Below are 24,584 nucleotides of genomic sequence, written 5' to 3'. Positions count from 1 at the left end.
GATGTTATGTGGTCTGGCTCCAATTCAGTAGTATTTTTACTATAATACATGTTTCCTGAATGGAAAAAAAACTATCTTTTTATATCTTACATATATCATAAGATCTCTTTATAAATTCAGGGAATTTGGGCTAATTTTTTTCTCCATTTAATAGATAATTTAACTTAGTATTAGAAATAAGGCAGATATTCTCCATCTAGTCGGTATTCAAACACCTGCTTATTTCTACCAATAATGGTACAGAGGCGATTAGGAACATTTTGATGTATCAAAAAACGCTTCTACATTTACTATTCCTTCATGAAGCCTTACATTTCTTTGCCCCATATGACTTTTTTGGGAGTTTTGAGTAAATATGTCTTTTAATTTTGATTAGATATTGGGGATATCTTGCCATGAAAACTAGAATGTAGAGCGGAAGCACAAGTAAAATTGAGCCTTGCTCGTTCAAGGATGAAGTATTGCAAAGTCATACACTCCCATTTAAATATTTATTATTATTGACCTTTCCCTTTTCTGCAGCTTCATGGCTAACCCAGGTGTAAGGTGGCAAAAAGTAAATTGGAACTCTGCTCTGACCAATGCTGAGAAGGCAGCAGAGATTTTATTCAGATTCAGATCAGTCTGGTTATGAACCTTCTAAAAGAAGAAAAATGCTCTCCCTGAATGTGGGCTTTTTAAAAAGATACAGTTTGTTTGTTTGTTTGTTTATCGTTGATTTATTTTAAGTTTTTATTTTAATTCCAGTTAGTTAACATACAGTGTAATATTGGTTTCAGGTGTACAATATAGTGATTTAACATTTCCATACAGCACCCTGTGCTCATCACGAGTGCTTTCCCTAATCCCCACCACCTATTTCCCCCATTCTCTCACCACCTCCTCTCTGATAACCAGAAGTTTGTTCCCTGTAGTTAAGAGTCTGTTTCTTGGGGCACCTGGGTGGCTTAGTCAGTTAAACATCTGACTCTTGGTCTCAGCCCATGTCTTGATCCCTGGATCTTGAGTTCAAGCCCCATGTTGGGTTCTACACTGGGTGTGGAGCCTACTCCGAAAAAAAAAAAAAAAAAAAGAGTTTGTTTCTTGATTTGCTTCTCTTTTTTTCCCTTTCCTCGGTTTTGTTTCTTAAGTTCCACATGTGAGTGAAATGATATGGTACTTGTCTTTCTCTGACTGACTTCCTTCACTTAGCATTACAGTATCTATCTCCATTCTTGTCATTGCAAATGGAAAGATGTCTTTCTTTTTTTATGGCTGAATAATATTCCATTGGATGGATAGATAGATAGATAGATAGATAGATATCTCAATATATCACATCTTCTTATCCATTCACCAATCAATGAGCACTCAGATTGTTTCCATATTTAAATTATATGTTTCTTGGGGCTCCTGGGTGGCTCAGTCGGTTAAGCGTCCGACTTCAACTCAGGTCACAATCTCGCGGTCTGTGAGTTCGAGCCCCGCGTCGGGCTCTGGGCTGATGGCTCAGAGCCTGGAGCCTGCTTCGGATTCTGCGTCTCCCTCTCTCTCTGACCCTCCCCGTTCATGCTCTGTCTCTCTGTCTCAAAAATAAATAAACGTTAAAAAATTAAAAAAAAATTATATGTTTCTTAAAAACTTTTCCGGAGTAATGTGGACATAAACAAACAAGGACTTACATATATTTAAAAAAATGCTTTAGGTTTTAGTACCTGAGCATTACAGAAAGCAAAGGAGTTGTATGTAAGTGTGTCAGTGCCCCCAGGGGTTATGTTATATTTATAAAAATTAAACCACTTGTGGCAATTGTTTAGAGAGATCAAATTCATAAGACTTTGCTTAATTATTTGATATGGTTATGGTGATGACCTCAGGCGATTCTTGCCATGCTCCATTTAATTTTGTTCTGGATGTAGAAATACAGAAAAGAAAATAATATATCTATTAAGGAAATTCAAGATTTTTAAGAAACCCTGCTTATGTAACTAAATTCATATATAAATACTTATCTTCATTTAGTTTGTTACCCTAGAGTTATTTTCTTGTTACTTGTTAGTAGAAAAAATCACAGTAAAGATAGAACCTACAAATTATAAAAATCTATAAATAAAATTTCTAGCTGCATTATTTAACCTATTTTGGATGCAGGCCATAGTGTAGCATTTAAGTGCACACACACACACACACACACACACACACATCACACAGTAGAGGTCCATACCTTAAGAATATATATTAGAAAATAACTTTAAATAAACAGCTGGAGAGATTATTTTCCTTAATACCTATTTGACTTAAGATATCACCACTCTGGAATTCATTTTCTCATCTATTATAGTCTGTTTCCCCCCTTTTCTTGTGAGACATTTCTAGTTAGTTTCAGACTATCTGGGTTTAAACTCTAGCTCTACTCCCACTAGCTGTGTGAACTTCGGAAAGTTAAGCTTTCCAAATGCCAGTTTGTTGGGAGGATTAAATGACTTGATATATGTGAGCCCTAAGAAGAGTTTCTGGCACATAATATCTTATCTAAGCGTTAGTTCTTACTTCAAAGAACAATGGCCATGTAGAGATCAGACTCACTTTACTTATTTTCAAGGCTTCATCTTTTCTTTGTTTATTTTATTCCATTAAAGCATGGATTCTGGTTATACAATGGTACAACAGTAATATACAACATAATATACCAATTTACTCCAAGGGAAATTTTATCTTATGAAAAAATACTGTATAACTTCACAAATAATTGGGCAAAGTCTTATCAAATTAGATTATGATTGCATTTGGTCCAGTACTGCTTAAAATTCTTTGAGAGCATGAAATGTGTTGCATAAAAGAAAGTTATGCTCACACACACACATATATATATATAGGTTTCTCCCTTCTTTAATATTTTTGGACACTGCATGATTAGCGTTCATAAAACTACATCCTTGGCTGGTTACATCCCTGCTTTCTATTATTTTACCCTGGAAGGAACTATTTCATAGGAGTAGGCCAGCCATTTGGTGCACATATTTGTTCAGAAGGTATGCCTTCGTTTTCCTGACTAGTGCTAAGATTTACTTTGCATTACTTACTTACTTACACTGTTCCTATTGATAAAAAGCTCATTGTTATCCTTACTGAAGTATGACCTATAGCATTGTTCTTAACGTTAAAAAAAATCAGATATTCTTTGATTCTTTAAGAAATTATTTTAGAAATTCTGGTTCCTCCCATGTTTTTTTGTTTTCACAACATAATCTATTAGGGACCTGGCAACAATCTAGTGACTCTGAAAAAGGCAGGCCACCAACTGGAGTAGTTCAGACTCCAGGATAGATTTTTGTTTCTGCTTTATGTTTTCTCCATTTGTATTTCATTTAGCCACCTTAAAATTGCCAAATCTTCAATTTACTTTGTGATTTATATACAAAATTGCATGTGTTCTCCAGAACAAGACATCTATTCATTTAGGTATCTTTGAAATGATGGCTTTAACTGAATTCATATGTGCCTATTTTCAGGAATCATGTGCAGCTGAAATAACGTATGGTGTAAGCATAAAATATATACAATATTAATATTTTTCTTTGCAATTAGCTGTCATCTACTCATTTCTTTTTTCCAGCTTTGTTTTTCATAGAAATTAGTTATTGCAATACTCATTTACACTGAATTTTTGTGTTGTCTTTCCTGAATGCCTCTTTTCAGCTATTCGTTTGTTGTCCCCTTGCTTTCATGGCTCTGAATAGTTTTTCTTTATCTTCTGACTCTTACTAATGGAGAACTATTGCTTGGCTAATTAATCTTTCTTTTGCCTTATTGCATCTATGGTATGCTGGGAGTAGGTTATGAATAATTTTAGAACCATATTGACAGTGACTAAATATTGATGTTATATGACTTGTATTATGTTTTCTCCTATCTTTTTCATTTTCTATGGACTGCACAGTGAAATGGAAAGTTGAGGCAATTATTCATACAATATGTGGGCTTTTTAAAAGCCAGTATATTAATGGCAAGAAAGAATTATGAACTCTATAAAACAGTTTAATTATATACATCGATCAAAGGTATCAAATGATTATTCAGATTCTCACTCAATTTTCATTGCATGGAAACCAGATAATGGTGTATACTTTTTCATTTATTATTAACTTTAAAAAATGTAACAAATAAAAAAATAAGGAGAAATGATATTTCAAAGTAGGTTGGTCCAAAGGTGAGTTGAGTAAAATTCTTAAAAAATAATAACTTTTCTGCATAGAAAAATCTCAGAGAATCAACCCAAAAGCTCATTGAACTGATAAAGCATTCAATAATATCACTAGGTATAAAAGTATCATTTTAAAGCCAATAGCTTTCCTATCTACTAGCGGTACCTAAAATAGAATTATAAAGAAAAATTTTCTGAAAACAACAGTAATAAAGCTACAAGGCATCTAGGGATAAACCTAATAAGAAGTGTGCAAGATATGAATAAAAGTATAAAGTTTTACCGAAAATCATAAAAGAGTTCTGAGTTGATAGAGACTGGCTATACAGTTAATGGGGTTGTAAATGTTAATCTCTGCCAATTAATGTGTATTTCAATCCAATTCTAACCGAAATTTGGAAGAAGAAAATGTAAATAATAGGTAGGAAAGCTTTGCAAAATTACACTGAAAACTATTTAAAATAGTTATTTTATTTTATCATTTTTTTAAAAAAATTTTTAACATTCATTTATTTTTGAGAGACAGCATAAGCAGGGGAGGGGCAGAGACAGAGGGAGACCAGAATCTGAAGCAGGTTCCAGGCTCTGGGCTGTCAGCACAGAGCCTGATGCAGGGCTTGAACTCAGAAACCGTGAGATCATGACCTGAACTGAAGTCAGTCGCGTGACTGAATGAGCCACCGAGGCGCCCCTGAAAATAGTTATTTTTAAAGGAGTAATTAAAACACTCGTTTCCCTTTTGAGAAATAGAACTAAGCACAAAAGAGAACTTGGGTATGATAAAGGTACCATTTTAAAATTGAGGGGAAATCAATAAAGTTAAACTAAAGGAGTTGGAAAATTGAACGTCCATGTGGAAACAAAGTTAGATTTCTGCCTTACATAAAATCCAAATGTTAATATTTGAAGAATTAGTTATGACTGAAATAATTATGAAATCACACATTAAAAATTTTGAAAAATTTAGGATGGCAAGTCCTTATTACACAAGACACAAAATCCAGGAATCATCAAGGAAAACACTGAGAATTTGGTTACAAATATCGTTATATACAAAGTAAAAGACAAAAGGGAAAGGAAGAAAAAAATATATATATAGGCATATATAGGCAATTAAACATATCAAAATTTAAGTGGTAATCTGATAGTAAAAAATATGCAAAATAAAGGAGTAGATCATTAAAAGAGGACTATATAAAAATAAATGCACTTTCTCACTAATGATGGAAATCCACATTTTCTTATTTACCAGAAAATGTGTAGTACAGTAGTTAGAAGGGCAAGATCGGAGTCCAGCTGCTTGGATTTAACCCCCAATGTATCATTTTCTACAGGTGTTAATCTTAGAAAATTACTTACCATGTTTTCAAGTTTTTTACTTTGTAAAATGTGTATATTAGGTCCCATATGTTTCATTAGGTTAAACAAAATTTAAGTTGTCATTTTTAAAACAACAGTAAAATGCTATTATCACATGTTAGATTAGAAAAAAAAAACTAAAGGGGTAAAAAATATTGGCTGCTGGTGAAGAACACCAAAAAATTAGAATTTATCTTGTTTTGTTGACAGAAATGTGAATCAGTACACTGTATTTGCGTGATTTGATGGCATTGATCACATTTTACCCAGCATAACGTTCAATCAAACAATCCCACTTTCTTTTTCTTTTTCTTTTTTATTGAAGAATAGTTGACCCATATATTCCATTAGTTTCAGGTGTACAACATAGTCATTTGATGAGTCTATATGTTCTGCTCTGCTCATTACAAGTGTAGCTACCATCAGTCACCATACAATGCTAACAGAATACCATTGGCTAAATTCCCTACGCTGTGCCGTATGTCCCCATGACTTATTCTTTCCATAGATGGAAGCCAGTATCTCTCTCCTTCAGTCCTTTTGCCTATCCCTTAACCCTCTCCACTTTGGTTTGTTCTCTGTATTTATAAGACTGATTCTGCTTTTTGTTATTTGCTTATTTATGTTGTTTTTTATAGTCTGCATGTAGGTGAAATCACATGGTATTTGTCTTTCTCTAACTTGTTTCATTTAGTATATTACCCTCTAGGCCCATGCATGTTGTCACAAATGGCAAGATCCCATCAATTTTTTTACAAAAAGTTTATTCATTTATTTTTGAGAGAGAGAGCAAGGGAGAGGCAGAGAAAGGGAGAGAGAATCCCAATTTCATGACTGTGAGATCATGACCTGAGCCAAGATCAAGAATCAGCTGCTTAACCAACTGAGCCACCCAGGTGCCTCTTACCATTTTTTTATGAGGGAATAGTACTTCATTGTGTGTGTGTGTGTGTGTGTGTGTGTGTGTGTGTGTATACCACATCTTCTTTATCCATTCATCTATCAAAGGACACTTGGATTTTTTTCATATCTTAGCTATAAATAATGGAAATAAATAATGGTTGTGAATAGTGTATATAGATGATATAAATAATGTTATAATAAACATAGGGCTGCATATGCCTTTTTGAGTTAGGGTTTTCATCTTCTTTGGGTAAATACCCAGCAGTGGAATAACTGGATCATTTGGTATTTCTATTTTTAGTTTTTTGAGGAACCTCCATACTGTTTTCCCCAGTGGCTGCACCAATTTAAATTCCCACCCACAGTGCACAAGAATTCTATTTTCTTCACATCCTTGCCAGCACTTATTTCTTGTCTTTTTGTTTCTAGCCATTCTGACAGGTGTAAGGGGATATCTTATTGTGGCTTTGATTTGCATTTCTGTAAGTCTTTTTTGGAAAAATGCCTATTCAGGTCCTCTGTACATTTTTAATTGGATTATTTGCTTTTTTGGCGTGGAGCCATATAAATTCCTTTTATATTTTGGATATTAACCCCTCCTTGGATATATCATATGCAAAAATATCTTTTCCAACTCAGTAGGTTGCCATTATTGTTCTGTTGATGGTTTTCTTCACTGTGCAAAACTCTTTATTCTGGTGTAGTCCCAAAAGTTTATTTTTGTCTTTGTTTTGCTCACCTGAGGAGACCTATCTAGAAGAATGTTGCTGAGTTTGATGTCAGGGAAATTACTGCCTGTGTTTTCTTTTAGGAGATTTATGGTTTCTTGTCTCACATTTAGGTCTTTAATCCATTTTGAGTTTATTTTTGTGTATCGTATAAGAAAGTGGTCCACTTTCATTCTTTTTTATGTAGCTGACCAATTTTCTCAGCACCATTTTTTGAAGAGACTGCCTTTTTTTCTTTGTATATTCTTCCCTCTTTTGTCATAGATTAATTGACCATACAAGTGTTGGTTTATTTCTGGGCTATCTATTCTATTCCATTGATCTATGTGTCTATTTTTTGTGTTAATACCATACTTTTTGATTGCTACAGCTTTGTAGTGTATCTGGAAATCTGGCATTGTGTTACCTCCAGCTTTGTTATTCTTTCTCAAGATTGCTTTAGCTATTCAGAGTCTTTTATAGTTCCATATATATTTTAGTATTATTTGTTCTAGCTAAGGGAAAAAGACTATTAGTAATTTCACTTTTAATAATCTGTCCTGCAAATATATTAGCACAGGTGCACAAGGGTGAATCTACAGACATGTTTGCTGCAGCCTTATTTATAATAGCAAAAATACTAGATTTATTTATTTATTTATTTATTTATTTATTTGTTTGTTTGTTTATTTATTTTCAGTATATGAAGTTTATTGTCAAATTGGTTTCCATACAACACCCAGTGCTCATCCCAAAAGGTGCCCTCCTCAATACCCATCACCCACCCTCCCCTCCCTCCCACCCCCCATCAACCCTCAGTTTGTTCTCAGTTTTTAAAGGTCTCTTATGCTTTGGCTCTCTTCCACTCTAACCTCTTTTGTTTTTTTCCTTCCCCTCCCCCATGGGTTTCTGTTAAGTTTCTCAAGATCCACATAAGAGTGAAACCATATGGTATCTGTCTTTCTCTGTATGGCTTATTTCACTTAGCATAACACTCTCCAGTTCCATCCATGTTGCTACAAAGGGCCATATTTCATTCTTTCTCATTGCCACGTAGTACTCCATTGTGTATATAAACCACAATTTCTTTATCCATTCATCAGTTGATGGACATTTAGGCTCTTTTCATAATTTGGCTATTGTTGAGAGTGCTGCTATAAATATTGGGGTATAAGTGCCCCTATGCATCAGTACTCCTGTATCCCTTGGGTAAATTCCTAGCAGTGCTAAAAATATTATATTTAGATTATAAATGACAGTCTACATATCTTAGTTAGGTAATATTGATGAAATAGTGATATGTCCAAACCAGAGAATGCTAGGGAGTAGTTTCAAAGAATGAGCTAAGCCTCTATCAACATGGTAATTTCTTTGTCAAATGTCAAAGCCAGTCACAGGACAATTGTTCTGTGCTCTCGTTAATTAAAAACATAACAAAATCAGAAACAGACAAAATCAACTCTAACCAGAACTAAAGGTGTGGAAGTATACATGCCAAGGGGTTGTTAATAGGGGTTGCTTTTGAGAAAAGTAGGAGTGAAGGGGAATGATAGCTTTTTATTGAATATACTCATTTAAATTTGTGTAAGAGTCTATTCCTATTATTTTTGAGTAATAAACATTTTATTTATGTTACTAAGACATGTAAGGGCCCAGACATAAATACCTTACTAATCTTTTCTCGAGGAAACTCTTCACACCATTAGTTCTGTTCTTGCTCCTCTCTTTGACGTGAGTATGACAATGAAGCAGACCTTTGGACAATGTTAGAGCAAAGCGCCATGTTCCCTTAACAAACATTCGGTCATCATTTTATCAGGACCAGTGCATCAAGTGTGAGTGAGTCCACTGTGCTAAAGTTAAGGCCTCCAATTACTTAGCAATTTAGGAATGTAGGCTAATGGCCCAGAGCATTTCTTAGTACATTTACATAATTGCTTGTTATATGATATTCAAAACCTTTTTCTTCGTTTAATAAACCTTTATGAGTTAACGTATAAATGCTGAGGCATATAAGTGAGGCATATAACCCTCTCACTTGCCAAAACACGGGTGAGCAAGAAAGTCTTGTGAAAGCTTCAGAAACACTTTGAACCATCCAAAAGCAAGAAAGTTATCAGATCTAATTTGAGAGCATCCAGACAGGTAAAGGCAATAAAGTTCTCTTTTCCTTTTTTGCACGTCACCTAAAGGAAGATTCTTTTAAGTTGAAACCTTCTAGTTATTTGAAAAGTTTTCAATTTTTTTAAAAGACTTTTATCACAAAAGCTAAAGTGTTTATTTGTACTGAAATATCATCAAATCTATATTTGGAAAAATGTAGTCCTTCCATTTTGTAGTTTCTAATTACAATCAGATACTAAGAGACTTGATATTTCTTTAGACATCAAGATCAAGAGTGGCTGTGGAACCGAGGGCATCTCTGGCAGGCAAAAGGCAGAGATAGACATGAAATAGAAAAGCAAAAAATTGAAGGAACAAACGGGATAAACGGAAAGTACAAGAAATATGAAAAGAAGAAAGAGTAAAAGGGAGAAAGACTGATAAACTTGCAGTGAATGGTAGAATTTAATCCACAAAAAGTTATCCTATCTCACACTCAAATTTTGCAGGAGTTAAGTTTGCGATGAATAATAAGTAGGTACTACCTGATATTTTGTATAATTTCTCTCTTTGATGTTTGGCCGTACAGGCCCAAGTTTGAGCTCAATGGGACCTCTGAGGGCACTGAGACATTTGAAAGCTGCAATTTGCCAGAAGCACACAGCTGGCTGGTGACACAGCTGGGATTCGATGCCAGGCCTCCAGAAATTCGTCCTGGCGCTCTTTATCCACAATATTCAAATTGTATCAGGGCATGCGGTGCCCAGAATTTACATAGAGAGTAGAGCTCTGTGTATTTATGAGGAAGAAATACATGTCCGAGGAAGAAGAATGGGACTATCTTTTGTGAAATAGCATCTTACATAAACAGAGGTAATTCTCTTTCGTTTATGTGTCCAGAACCCATCATTAAAATTCACATAAGAGTTATTGCCTATTACTGCCAGTTCTACTATTGCTTGCTATCCCCGATGATGAATGAAGCCAGAATAAATGTTATAGATTTTTTAAAGCTGCATATAATATGGGCTACAGCAATAAACTTACGACATTTCACCTCACTCAGCAAACATAACGCGAAGGTCAGGAAAAATAAATGTTTGTGAGAGGGGAAAGAAAAAATATATTATTACAACTTCATAGTCTTCTACTCCTGGGTGATGATGCTGCATCACATTTAATATTTATATGAAAAATGGGCTCAAAATATATGCAAAGGAGAAGCAATTTATCATAGCAAAGATTTGTGGCAGGGCTAAAGGAAAAATCATCAGTGAGGCAATTTATAGAAAATGTCATTGTGGTGTCTGTGTATTATTCTTCACATTTTCTTTGAATCATTTAGTGTTTCATGCAATAGCTATATACTGGGTGTCTTTGGTAGGAACCGTGCTGGCCTCTAAGGAGCAGGAGTGGACGGAGAGAGAGGTAGGCTTTTAAAGAGATGAGTGTTTGGTAAGAGGTGCTAACTTCCAGCTCCCGCGTGGGAGATCCCTCTTGTCAAGTGACAGTAAAAGAAGGTTCTCCCGTAGATAATGTGAGCTTTAAAATAATCCCATTAATGGAAAGTAGATAGTTTTACTCCATTTCATTTTGAAAACAGTCTATTGTATTTACTTGAATTTTCCAAAAAGAGAGGAAAGAAAAAAAGAAGTAGTTTCATTTTTAATATTTCCCCACATTTTTACATGGAAAGCAAATGTTACGTGTGCCATTATGGTACAAGAATTACATTTTTTGAAGGAATACTTGCTGTTTATGGTAAGTTCCCTGGCTTGAGCAGGTCCATCAGATTATATAAGTAAGACACTTCAGATTGTGAGAATACCTGAGGATATTGTCAAGTGCACAATGTATTACTGGACATATGTCCAAGACAAAGAAGTTCAGTTCTTTCATTTAGCTTTCCAGAAGCATCTGTGCTATTTATTTTTTAAGGTTAGGAACTTTCTCTCTCGGTGCAACTTCTCCATATATCAAATATATTTTGAAGCTTAGAATAATAAAATTTCACAGATACTCCAAGGATCGTCTTATCATAGTAATGATCATGGTGTTTTTGTTTGTTTACCTATTATGAGAACTGAGAGCCTAAATTTCACAGGTAATTTTAAATGAATACTACTTATTTTGCAATATGATAGTAAAGTATGAAAATATTCTCCTGACATGACTACCCCAGGACCAACAGAAGTGAGATTCCATCAGAGAAAACTCTTTTATATTTTTGTTATCCAGTTGGCTCAGATCACATCTTTGTTTGACAAATATTTAACGATATGCTTGTGAAAATTCCTGAATTGAATGTTGTAAAGAATACAGAAATCCCTATCCTTGGATTTTTTGTCATTAGCAATTTATTTAAACACTTCTGTTTTCCCTGGCACTTCTCTTCATAGTATCTCATTTAAACTTTAAACCATTCCTCTAAGTGAGGCAGAATAAATTAATATTCTCATTGAAAAGACTAGTAAATTGGCTCAGGTTCTGTGATCCCTCTACTAGATGACCAGGGGAAGTTGAAACTTGACTCCAATTCAGGTATTCTTATTTTGTTCTCACACTGAATCCTGCTCTCAAGGAGGTCACAAATCCCCACCCCACCCCCACAGACAAATAACATGCACAAACACACACTCACTCAAACATACTGGACCTCATACTGTACCTCCCATGAGGGAGGTAAAGGCAGAGTGTTGATGAGGTTCATTATCAGTTGATGGTAAGCAGGACACCCTTCATGGAAGAATTGGTATTTTATTACATAACATTTTTCAAGTCCCTGCTGTGTGCCAAGTATGTGAGATAAACAGCACTGCATTCTCTGCCTTCAGTTAGCCCAGAGTTCATGGGCAAAGACAGACAATTATAACTCAGGCTAACATGCAGAAATGCAGATTGCTTTAGAATCACATGTAGGAGGGGCGTGTACCACTCAGAGCAGGTAACACCTGAGCAATATTATGTCAGTTATTGTCTAAGCAATGGGGAGACAATGATGGATTTTACACAGGAGGGTTATGTCTGCCATGATAAGAAAGAGATTTATTATGGGGCGCCTGGGTGGTTCAGGCTCAGTTGGTTAAGTGTCTGACTTCGACTCAGATCACGATCTCACGGTTGTGAGTTCGAGCCCGGAGTCTGGCTCTATGCTGACAGCTCAGAGCCTGGAGCCTGCTTTGGATTCTGTGTCTTGCTCTCTCTCTGCCCCTCCCCTGCTCGCATGCTGTCTCTCTCTCTCTTTCTCAAAAATAAACATTAAAAAAAAGAGAAAGATTTATTATAAAGGGGCTATTTGAGAAGTTATTTCGGCAATCCAGTCAATATATGGTTGAGGGCCATATTAAGTCAATGCCAGGGGCAACTGAAGAGTACAGCTTTGAGAAGTCAAAGGGGCAGTGTTGGTAACCATTTGTATGCTGGGGATTAAGGAAAAGAATTCCAGAGTGATCCTCACATTATGAAAAGATGGGCTTTATTTTAATACATGAACACTTGCCTTATGGAATTGGTGAATTTTATGCTAAAGAAGAAAGGCAAGTAAAATCCTGGCACATGATTAGTGAATCGTTAAATATCAGCATTGATTAGAGCATGGAATATATTAAGTAGGGAGGTCAAGAGACACTTTTTAAAAAAATGGTTTTTAATGTTTATTTATTTTTGAAAGAGAGAGAGAGACAGAGTGTGAGCGGGAGAGGGGCAGAGAGAGAGGGAGACACAGAATGCAAAGCAGGCTCCAGGCTCTGAGCTGTCAGCACAGAGCCTGATGCAGGGCTCAAACTCACAAACTGCGAGATCATGATCTTAGCCGAGGTCAGACACTTAACTGGCTGGCCCACCCAGGTGCCCCAAGAATTAAACATTTTAATTAAAAATTATGCTGGCAAGGAAATAAATATGAAATAATCTTAAAAATACATGATTTAAAAAAGAATCATATGCAGTATATTTATAATATATATATGTATATACTAAATACTGTGTGTGAATATATGTACATATATACATATATACACAGAGTAATCAGTATATTTGCTGCTTAGTAAGATACAATATATTTATAGTACATATTTTCTCAGTAAATAAGCAGGTAAAGGGAGACAACTTTGATGATGGTTCAGATTTGGGAAACATGTACAAGAAGTTGAATTTGACCTTATTAAAAGGGGTGAGATCACAAAGACGTAGACTGTAAAGGAAGAAGAAAAACAATTGGAAGTCAGATCCTTGGAGAATGTCTCTTCTGTGATGTGTTTTAGGAAGACTAAGATGACAAGAGTATGAACTGAAGGAGGGAGAGAGGAGGTGGGGACAGTTCAGCTTGGCAGAACCAGGAAGAAGGAAAATGAAGGTGAAGATGTAAGAAACACATAGGAAATATACAATACAAGCTTCCTGTAAGTAGGGACCTGACCTGTCACACTTAATGTCGTTTCCCCAATTCCTAGAACAGTGTATAGTCGGTTCTCAAAAATACATGGTGAATGTGGAATGGATGATGTAGAATAAAATGGAGATGACTAGAAATGTCATGAACAGGACAAAGACGAATAATGAATTAATTATTCTGAAATATAGAACATCGATGATTACAAGACTTACGGTGCCATGAGCAGAAAGGAAAAAATCAACACAAACACATGATTTTTAGGATACAATTTTCGGGGTTTTTTCCTGCTTGTTTATATAGTTGAATGATAGAGAATTAGACATTTTCCAGTGGGTGTTACTGGAGGGTGAGGGATGGGAGCTAAGCTATCAATTCCAGCGAAGGTAGACTGTATCTATCTTGTGTGCTGTAGCATTTTCTAAACCCAACCCCATGATCATCACATCAAATGTTTACAGTATGTATTTGTTCAGTAAATAAATAGATAAAGGGAGACAGAAGACTTGCCAGTGAAGTTGTGGGAAGCATACATAACAAGTTGAATTTGACCTTGTTAAAAGGAGTGAGACCACTGAGAGACAAGGTGTAAAAAAAGAAGGACAAACAATTGGAAGACGGGTCCTTGGAGAATGCCTTTTTAATTTGGGATGTGAAAAAAAATGATAAGACAGTGAAAGGTAATTAGAGGGAGAGGAAAAGTCCCAAGATGGTATGATTTTACATTGGCAGCAATGTGGAGAAGAGATTGGAGGAGAACAAGCCTAATAACAAGAAAGCGAGAGAAAGAGAGAGAATTTCAAGATGCAAGGTTTTTATTAATAAATTTAGAGAAGCTAGGAAAGCTTGATCTGAGAAAAAGATGATTTGATTTGGTGACTAGGAGATCATTATCGACAAATGATAAGGAAATTTCAATAGTAAAGTCAGGGTCAAAGCTTGTAAGGGGTTAATGTCAGAAGTTGAGTGATGAAAGGAGAGATCTTTTCAGTGACCTCCATGTTTTGAAGTCAGGATTGCTTGGTGACGTAGCTTTTACCAGACTTTGCACAGGTTGCAAAGGGGCTGTTACCATTTCTGCTTATAAAGCAGCCTATGTCGTTTCATTGAAGTTAATGGCAATTTAGTATAAAAAATGTAAAACAAAAATAAAACATGCCTTGTTCTTTTTCTCCATTTCCACTAAATAACCATGCGAGTTTCTCCAGACTGTACCGAGTATGCTACATTAGCAGCACCAAGGAGCGGAATGACCCAAGAGGAAAAGAGGGGAGGTGGTTGCACCATCAGCATTGTTATTGGCTCATATCATCTGGGCTTGTAATAAAAAGTGGAATAATCAGCAAGTTACTTTTACCCAGGAGATGATCAGTTCTGCTGTTTGACCTAAAGTGTCTTTTAAAAGGACTTCCCTTTGCTGAGTTTCTCAAAGTTCATATTAAATATTTCATTCAAGCAGAGCTCAGTACGGGCATCTTTACCCACTACTCTGCAATCAGTTTTGAGTCTTAAGACATGGATGCAATTCTAATGTTAATCAGCATAATCATGCAGAAATTTTTAACAGTGTCTCAGAAGGCAGTGGTATGGTCCATGGAGCTAGAGGTGAAACTGAGCTTTTCTGTTCCTTCCTCTGCCTCCAGAGATGACATAGGGAAAGAAGGAATATATGTAGTGTGCTGTTATTGTCTAACTAGTTTTAGAAAGCTATCTTTGGAATTATTTCTATTGCTTGTGACATATTATTTGGATATTCTCAGCAATAGTAAATCCTCTGTCTTTGAAAATGGATGTAAGTTGGGGAGATAGCTTTAAAGTTTGGACCGATTGCTGGGAAATAAAGTTGAGATCATAATGAATAATTTTATTCTGATCAAGTGAGGAGTAATTTTGAGGCCGTGCACGTAATGTTTTTGTGTATCGTGTTGGTAGGGTCATGTATTATCTATCTGTGTTATATTGGGAAAAGCATCAGTAGAATGCAAAAGTACTCTTGAGTACTTTGGGCTTGGGATGTTAGAAGCGTGACACTAAGGGTTTTTGTTGTTGTTGCTTTGTTTGTTTGTTTGTTTGTTTTAATCTTGAGATGATGCACAAAATACCTCAGCTCAGGTCAGCATTCTGATTGATTCCTGTTGTAAATCTTAGTGATATCCTTATCATGCTTGGGAACGGGGGCAGTGACTGAGAGGGAAATGAGCAATGTTGACCAAATGACTGTTGTATGTGTAGCAAAGGGACATTAAAAGAGAAATATTTAGAAAAACAAGAAGATATCTACAAATAAGACAATTGAATATGTAGCACGAAGAAGTAAAGGACAAAGGAGGAGGGTTTGGAAGGACCAAGGATAGTCAAGAAAGAAAGGCCAATGTTACAAAATTATGCTCATTGGAGAATTAGCTGATTTGCCTGAAAAAAAGTGCCTTTTGAATCAGGTGAATTGTAATTTCTTGAGAAGTGTTGTACAGCTTGTGCCTGTTGTTGGGCCGAAGCCAAGTGTTTCCAGATGGCCGCTATAACCAGGAGGCCCCTTGACAACTCACTTCAGAGTCTAAAACAAATGGAAAATGAAAGGTATGGCTCCTTATTAAGATTGTCTATTCATTCAAACGGGGGCATCCTTTATCAAGCATTCTGCTGATGCTGTGGCTGCTATTCCCATCACAGAAGCTATTTCACTTAAGATGAGAAGAAGAAGTCTCATTAATAAATCATATTGCCCGATGTTCCTATAGTATTTAGATGACATGCCAACACTTCACAGGAAATGAAATAAAATGGATCCAGAGAGAATTTTATAGCAGTTTCCCCTCTTTATATGTCATATGGAATCATCAACTTCTGAAAAACTTAAAATTTAAGATGTACATGTCAGTACACATATATCTATGTATAAAATAAGAAATCACCACAGGATTTGCCTAGAAGGTCTTAACAATGAAAGGGTTTTTTCACGTATGTGAAGAATGAGCCTAGTCAAACACATTAAGGTTGTTTTCAACTTGTGTACTCAGATGAGGACAAATTATGAACATAAATAAAGGGCAGAAGTCTCACTGTATTTTATGTTAAAGTGTGAAATGTAAAGAAATATATTCAGTTGTTTTCTGAGATATATTAAACTATTCTCCAGAAGATTGGTAATAAGGAAGGAGATGTTGATTGATATATACTACAGATATAACCTAGAAATCCAAGAAACTTTATGTCAGAAAGACAGGACTGGGTTGAAAATTAGTAAATATGTAAAGGAAAATGGGTATATTTGATAAATAGAAGTCACTCAAAGAAATAGCCTGTCTCGCTTTCCTTTCCTTTCATATCATATATAGTTGCTAAAAATTATTGCCTATTAGGTACTGATTGTCTGGAATTGGTTATTAAAATCTGTATGTATTTTAGCAATGCTGTTATTCGTGAAACACATCTATTTTTTCTACAGATATTTTATTTCTGAAAGGGAATAAAATTAAATACGATTGTATTGGTCTTATCCCTTAAATGGGATTAATTAGTTTGAGAAGATGGTTGGTATTATGCTCTGGGTTGTTAGATTATGTTACTGGATAGTTTATTTCCATTCCTTGGATTGAACTGATCCTTGAGATTAAAACAGTATCAGCTATGCAATCATTTAAAGCCATGTGGTTGACCTGAATTGGTGGCTTTAAACATTGTGGCATGGTGGCATGGGTGGTTTCTATAGGGAATTTCAGAGGAATCAGTCTTGGACAAAGTAACCCTTACTTCTCTTAGAGATAGTTTCAAATTTGTTTTTCAAAAAATCATTCTGGCCATATTGTGGAGAATTGAATGGAAAGGAAATATTGGAGGAAGGAAGAAAGATGGGGAGGTTTTCCAGTAATCCAAGTGAGAAAAGCAGTATTACCCATTACTTAAAAGTATGGACTTTGGCTCCAGACTGCCAATGTTTTAATACAGCATCTTACACTTACTAGCTGTGTGACTTTGGGAAAATAATATAATCTTCCTGTGTTTCAACTTTTCAATCAAAATTCTTATTTGGGAATAATAATAGCTCCTGCCTCAAGAGTTCTAATGAGAAATAAATGAGTTAAAGTACCGTAGATCATGCCAGGCACAAGGCAAGTACAGTGTAAGTAGGGGCCATTAGTGAACTAGGATGATTGGAATGGAGAGACAAATAAGTGGTCCACATCTGAGTATATATAGGTATTAGGATAAACGATAATTAGTGATAGTCCAACTGTGGGGGAGGGGGTAGGAGAAGGCATTGTCATATGTCATTTACCAAAATAAAAATATCCATTAGAAGGTAAAGGACTGTGGAACAATGGGGACTTTCAAATAAAATATCATTATTTTTTCTTTTTAAGAATCATGGTCCTAAGTCAAAATATTTTGGTGATATTGTTTGTTTTGTATGGAATAGAACATACAGGTAAATTAAGTCCCTGAGAAAGATTAAAATTAGGAGTTCAGAACTCCACTTAACTGCCACTTGACTTGAGAGAGCCTAAGTGAGAGGTCTCTTTCTGGTGAGACCTGTCTCTTTGTGTATGATGTGAGTCTTGCATCTGTTTTCTCCTAAAGAACTTTCATTCAGCCTTAGAACTCTTCATGTGCACTCTGACCTTCTAGTGTGAAAGCGTCATTAACACAATAAATCCTTTTAAACAATCAGATATTAGAGGCAATGAGATGTTATGAATGTGTATACATGTCAGGTAATTGTACTTTGTTCTTTTTATACATAATGATTGTTGCTTATACTTTTTTTCAATAGGGCTGTCCTAAAATAGTTGCCACTTACAAGATTTGTTCAAGAATAATGTATATATTTTCTTGCAGCAAAAATTACTTTTTAATGCTATGTAATTCTTTGAATTCCTCAGAGAGAGTGCTAAGTAAATGAGTGTCCATACATTGTTTGGATCATTGATATACACTCTATATTTTTTTAGTTTGGTTATTTTATATTTCGTATAAAGGGCATTATGTTTTTTAATGTTTATTTTGGAGAGAATGAGAGAAGAGAGAGAGAGAGTGAGAATGAGCAGAAGGGGAGGGGCAGAGAGAGAGTGACACAGAATCCAAATTAAGCTCCAGGCTCCGGTCAGCAACAGAGCCCAACTCGAGGCTCAAACTCACCGACCGGGACATCATGACCTGAGCTCAAGTCAGACGCTTAACCGACTGAGCCGCCCAGGCGCCCCGAGAGGGCATTTAAGTGTTAAGCAAATCTGTGTGATTGTATGCCAATTTCAATGATATATCTTTTCTCTTTTTCCTATTCAGTCTGCTCCCAGTTTTCAAGAGGAGTCTATGCTATTTTCGGATTTTATGATAAGAAGTCTGTAAATACCATCACATCATTTTGTGGAACGCTCCATGTCTCCTTCATCACTCCCAGCTTCCCAACAGATGGTACACATCCATTTGTCATCCAGATGAGACCTGACCTCAAAGGAGCGCTTCTTAGCTTGATTGAATACTATCAGTGGGACAAGTTTGCATATCTCTATGACAGTGACAGAGGTGAGTGACAATATCCCCATGTCTTTGCAGTGGGTCAAATTCAATGCCTACACTTGGCATTTACGTGTGATGTTACGGAGCTACACAAATGTATTAAAGTCCAAGGGTCACTTGATTTAATTTTGCTGTGTAAATGAATAATGCAATTTGAAACTCGGGAAACATAGTTAACAGAGTTAAAAAAAAAGTTGTGAACGTACAATTTAAAGATATAGACTCTGTCGACCCAATGTGCAGATGTTCAGTTGTCATTTAATAGCACTTTCTGTCATCAGCAGCCGAGACCCTATGGTGACTACAATCACCAGTCAGTGAATTGTCTGCCTTGAAAATGGGTGTAAGTGACACGTGAATCAATATGTAAATAAGAACTTCTAAGGAAATTAATAGCGATTAAATGTTTTCACATGCAAAAGTTTTATCAGGCAGGTGTGATTGTTGTTAACGGCGCTTTCAAATGATACCCCAGAATCTCTGAGAAGTTGAAGGACTGCTCAGGATCCACTTGAACAACTGGTGTGCAGTTTGACATAAGTCTTCTGACACCAGACCCACGCTTTTCCATAATTCTAGGTTTACGATGAGATATTATTTATTAGCACACCAGCTGGATAGACTCTTAGCTCATCATACTGAAGTTGTATTTTCAAGGGGGAGTTATTTCCTTTGTGTTTCCCAAATCTCTTGTTGCAAAGCTTGGTATTAAGAGAACTGCTTGACTTGTATGTCATAGAATCCCAGATGTTCTTTATCAAAAATTTATTTATTTATTTGAGTGTAGCTGGTGCACAATGTTACATAAGTTTCAGGTGTACAACAGGGATTCACCATCTCTGTACGTTAGGCTACGGTCACCACAAGCATAGCTACCACCCATCACCACGCAACACTTACAATACCACTGAACACGTTCTTTATGCTGTGCATTTTATCCCCATGACTCATTCATCCCACACCTGGAAGCCTGTCTCTCACTCCCCTTCACCATTTTGCCCAGCTGCCTACCCCCTCTCCTCTGACAGCTATCCTTTTCTTTTCTGTATTCTCTGTTCTCTGTATTTGATAGTTTGTCCTCTGTATTTGTAGGTCTGGTTCTCCTTTTTTAGGGATTCTGATCCTGTTTGTTTATTCATTTGTTTTGTTTTTTTGATTCTACATCCGAGTGGGATCACGTGGTATTTGTCTTTCTCTTTCTGACTATCTCACTTAGCATACTACCCTCTAGATCCATCCATGTTGTAACAGATGGCAAGATCTCACCCTTTTCTTTTTTATGACTAAGTGATATTCCATTGTATACATGGCACATCTTATTTATCCGGTCATCTATTAGTAAAGACTTGGACTGCTTCTATATCGTGGCTATGGTAAATCATGCTGCGGGAAACACAGGGGTGCATATATCTTTTCAAATTAGTGTTTTCATTTTCTTTGGAATCTCAGATGTTAACTATTCCTGGGTCCATGATTTGGCTTCCGTGGGTCTGTGTACTTACTAAAGCTGTATGAACACTTTGTGCACATGTTTGCATATGCATTTTTCTAAAGGCAGTATCCATAACCAAACCCCAAAAGGTTAAGAACCACTATTTTAAGAGCACCTAAGTACCAAACTGTGCTTCCTTTGGCAGTTTGCTTCCTGGAATATTGAAAGGTTCAAATGAAAACCAGAAGCCTGTTTCGACCAAGATAGGGCACCTTGTTAACCCACAAGGGCAGACAAGAAGAGAGCCAGCCGTCAGTCAATTCTCCATTGATCAGTTTGTAGTCATTTGGGGCAGCAGTCCCATCTGGAGTGCTCAAGCTAGGTGTCTGATTCTCTGCCTTTCCTCCAGGTCCGGGGAATGAGAACGCTCAGTGCAAAAGCCTGTCAGCACTCTACAAGCTGAAAAGAGTTGCTATGTCAACTACTTTTCCCCCCTGCTTTGAGAAGGGAGAGCTTTGCTATTCCTCTGAGGAATGAAAAACTAAAACAACCATTTAGAGAAAATATGGATTGCAATGTGCTGGATGATTCGGAAGCATACTTCTTATTAATGTGATAAAAGGTCTTACAAAACTGACCTTATTCATGGTCTTCCCTCTTGCTCTCTGCCAACTCCTTAAGCACTCTGTTATGTTAATAAAACTAGCCTGCTATCCGGGAGTATTCTGAATACCTCTTTCACCCTTGCATCCTGTTGCTGTAATTTCTGCCACCCAAATATATTCTCTCTCTGGACACTCTTTTTCATTGTCTTCACTCCAGGCCAGGCCACCAGCATGGGTTCATTTTCTCATCCTCCCCATCACTTGCTTCTCTTTAATCCATTTTCCACAAAGTAGCTGGAACATGTAAATGCTTTCCAATGCTTTTCTGACCTCATCACTCCTTTGCTTAAAATGCTTCTCATCAAAATGAAGACACAGTTGAAAATTCTTAACATGGCTTTAATTAAGGTCTGATTCCTGGCAATTTATCCTGCTCACTCACCGAGTTCAATCTGTCTAACTAACCTTCTTTCACTGTCTCCACATGCACCAAACCACACCCTCTCGCCTCAAATCTCTGCACACAGCTCGAGTTCTTTCTCCTCCTTGGTGTCTTAGTCCATAGAGATAGCATTTCTATAGCGCGATCTCCTAGTTATTCTCTCTCAAAGAAGTCTCTTCTTTTCCTACATAATACATGTCACAATTTATAATTAATAGTAGTATTCATTCTTTCACTCAAAAACTGCTACTGAGCCCCTACTATGTTCCAGGGACTGTTTTAGTCACACAGGCCAAGCATTGTCATTTATTTGGCTCTGGGTGTAAACCCCAGGAAGGCAATGTCCAGGCAGTAACCATTACACTGGGTGTATAGTTTGTAATTGTACACACGGGGCTTGAGATAGTACTGGAACAGAGCTGACGGTCAATAAATAGAATGAATAAGTGAATGAGTCCAGCATCTGTGTATTTTTTAAAATTATGGATTTATTTATTTATTTACTTGCTTACTTACTTACTTTAGAGAGAGAGAGTGCCAGTAGGGAATGGGCAGAGAGAGAGCGGGACAGAGGATCTGAAGCGGGCTCTGTGCTCACAGCAGAGAGCCCAAGGTGGGGCTCAAGCTCACGCAGTGTGAGATCATGACCTGAGCTGAGGTTGGATGCTGAACCAACTGAGGCACCCAGGCGCCCCAAGCATCTGTGGATTGTAAGTTTGAGATGATATTAGAAACTGATTCTCATCTGCTAAATTGAAGGATCAGAAGACAAATTCTCTTCACTGTTTGACAAGGGTGAAGGTGGCATTTTTACTTCAGGGCCATACTTCACCCTCACTGTGACTCCCTCTAGGTGAAACCGAACTTTTGAGAAAACTCATGTTACACCATGGCTGCCACTGATAGAGAAAGAGAAACTCTAGTATTTGAAGAGAGATACTGAGGCTTTGGGAAATGATCAGGTGAAGAGGGCTCAGTTTATATACTTGTGAAAAGAACCCAAGATGTTTTGAGTGACTTTATTAGTACTTACTTTGGAAATACTCAATGAAAATGAAGTGATGAGGTAATATCAAGTTATGAAATTCATAATATCAAGTTATGAAAATGAAGTGATGAGGTAATACCATTTACATATTCCTATACGTAACTTGAGAGGAGTTTAAGTTCATCCATGGAGAAAAGAATATTGGTTACAATATCACTGTCCTTAATACAATGTTAAGGACAGAATGGCTGTATGGACACATGTTTGAGGTGTTATCAAATAGCTGCTCCCATTTTAATAGAAGAGTATTACACTGGATCTGAAACTATTTTCAGAGATTAATGTGTAAGACTCAAAATACTGGCAAAAACTCGACCTTTACAGTGTTTTACTTGGATCAATGAAATGGGATTTTGCTGATTTTTTTTCTTAGACTGTCTTAATTTTCATAGCTTTGCCATCATATTACATCTTTAAAAAGTTCATTCATGCAGTCATTGTGCGACTGGGTTTCTTTCCTTCGATCCTTAACCCATTTCTCATACACTTCAAGGAAATGCCTTCTTCTTTAGTGTTATGTGATAGGAGAATGCATCTTTGTTCCCTTTATCCATACTATGCATGCTTTAAAAATAGATTCCATGGTTTCATCTCTCAATATAGCTCCACATGCTCTAATTTCAGATAATTTGGTCTGTCCTTGATGTGGCAGTCTCTCTACTTCCTGGATTATAAAGGGTTTTTTTCTCTTAAGTTTTTAAGGTCTAATTTGAATTCCAGGTAGTTAGCATACAGTGTTATATTAGTTTCAGGTGTACAGTGTAGCGAACCATACAACACCTGGTGCTCCTCATAGCAAGTACCCTCCTTAATCCCCATCCTCTAACCCATCTCCCCACTCACTCCCCTCTGCTAACCATCAGTTTGTTCTCTGTAGTTAGGAATATGTTTCTTTCGCACGCGCTCGCTATCTCTCTCTCTCTCACACGCATTTTTCCCTCAAGCTTGCTTGTGTTGTTTTCTTAAATTCCACGTGTGAGTGAAATCATATGGTATTTTTCTTTCTCTGACTTGTTTTGCTTAGCATTATAATCTCCAGATCCATCCACGTTGCTGCAAATGGCAAGATTTCATTCTTTGTGTATACATACCACATCCTCTTTACTCATTCATCCATCAACGGACATTCAGGCTGCTTGCATATCTTGGCTATTATAAACGATGTGGCTATAAATGTAGGGGTGCATGTATCCCTTTGAATTAGTGTTTTTGTATCATTCAGGTAAATACCCAGTATGGCCATTGCTGGATCATAAGGTAGTTCTATTTTTTTATTTATTTATTTTATTTTTGAGGAACCTCCATTCTGTTTTCCGCTGTGGCTACACCAGTTTACATTCCCATCAACAGTGCACGAGGGTTCCTTTTTCTCCACATCCTTGCCAATGTACGTTGTTTCTTGTGTTGTTGATTTTAGCCATTCTGACAGGTGTGAGGTAATATCTTATTGTAGTTTTGATTTGCATTTCCCTGGTGATGAGTGATGGTGAGAATCTTTTCATGTATTTGTTGGCCATCTGTATGTGTTCTTTGGAGAACTGTCTGTTCAAGCTACAAATAATTGGATTATTTGTATTTTAGATGTTCAAGCTACAAATAATTGGATTATTTGTATTTTGAGTGTTGAGTTTCATAAGTTATTTATATATTTTGGGTACTAACCTTTTATCAGATATGTCATCTGCAGACATCTTCTCCTATTCTGTAGGTTGTCTTTTAGTTTTGTTAATTATCTCCTTTGCAGAAATAATTAACCTACGCAAAAGCAGAAGCTTTTGATGTAGTGCCAATAGTTTATTTTTGCTTTTGTTTCCCTTGCCTCAAGAGACATATCTAGAAATAAGTTGCTACAGCCAATGTCAAAGCAGTTGCTGCCTGTGTTCTCTTCTAGGATT

The 24,584-nt window shown here is 36.4% G+C and overlaps 1 protein-coding gene across 5 annotated transcripts in view; it reads left to right on the top strand.

Annotated features, from left to right (window-relative positions):
- Nucleotides 1-24,584, top strand: part of GRIA2 (glutamate ionotropic receptor AMPA type subunit 2) — a 159,183-nt gene that overhangs the window by 61,923 nt on the left and 72,676 nt on the right. For all 5 annotated transcript variants that reach the window (XR_006709055.1, XM_045464672.1, XM_045464660.1 and 2 more), the window contains exon 3: nucleotides 18,929-19,168. Coding sequence is in view for 4 of the 5 variants with exons in the window: in XM_045464672.1 (XP_045320628.1) it covers nucleotides 18,929-19,168 (240 nt within the window). In the remaining variant the exon portion in view is untranslated. The remainder of the gene's footprint in view (nucleotides 1-18,928; nucleotides 19,169-24,584) is intronic.

The sequence above is a fragment of the Leopardus geoffroyi genome, chromosome B1, assembly GCF_018350155.1.
Source record: "Leopardus geoffroyi isolate Oge1 chromosome B1, O.geoffroyi_Oge1_pat1.0, whole genome shotgun sequence".
Classification (NCBI taxonomy): domain Eukaryota; kingdom Metazoa; phylum Chordata; class Mammalia; order Carnivora; family Felidae; genus Leopardus; species Leopardus geoffroyi.
Note: the sequence above shows the minus strand (reverse complement) of the source record. Positions and strands in the feature narration are given on the sequence as shown.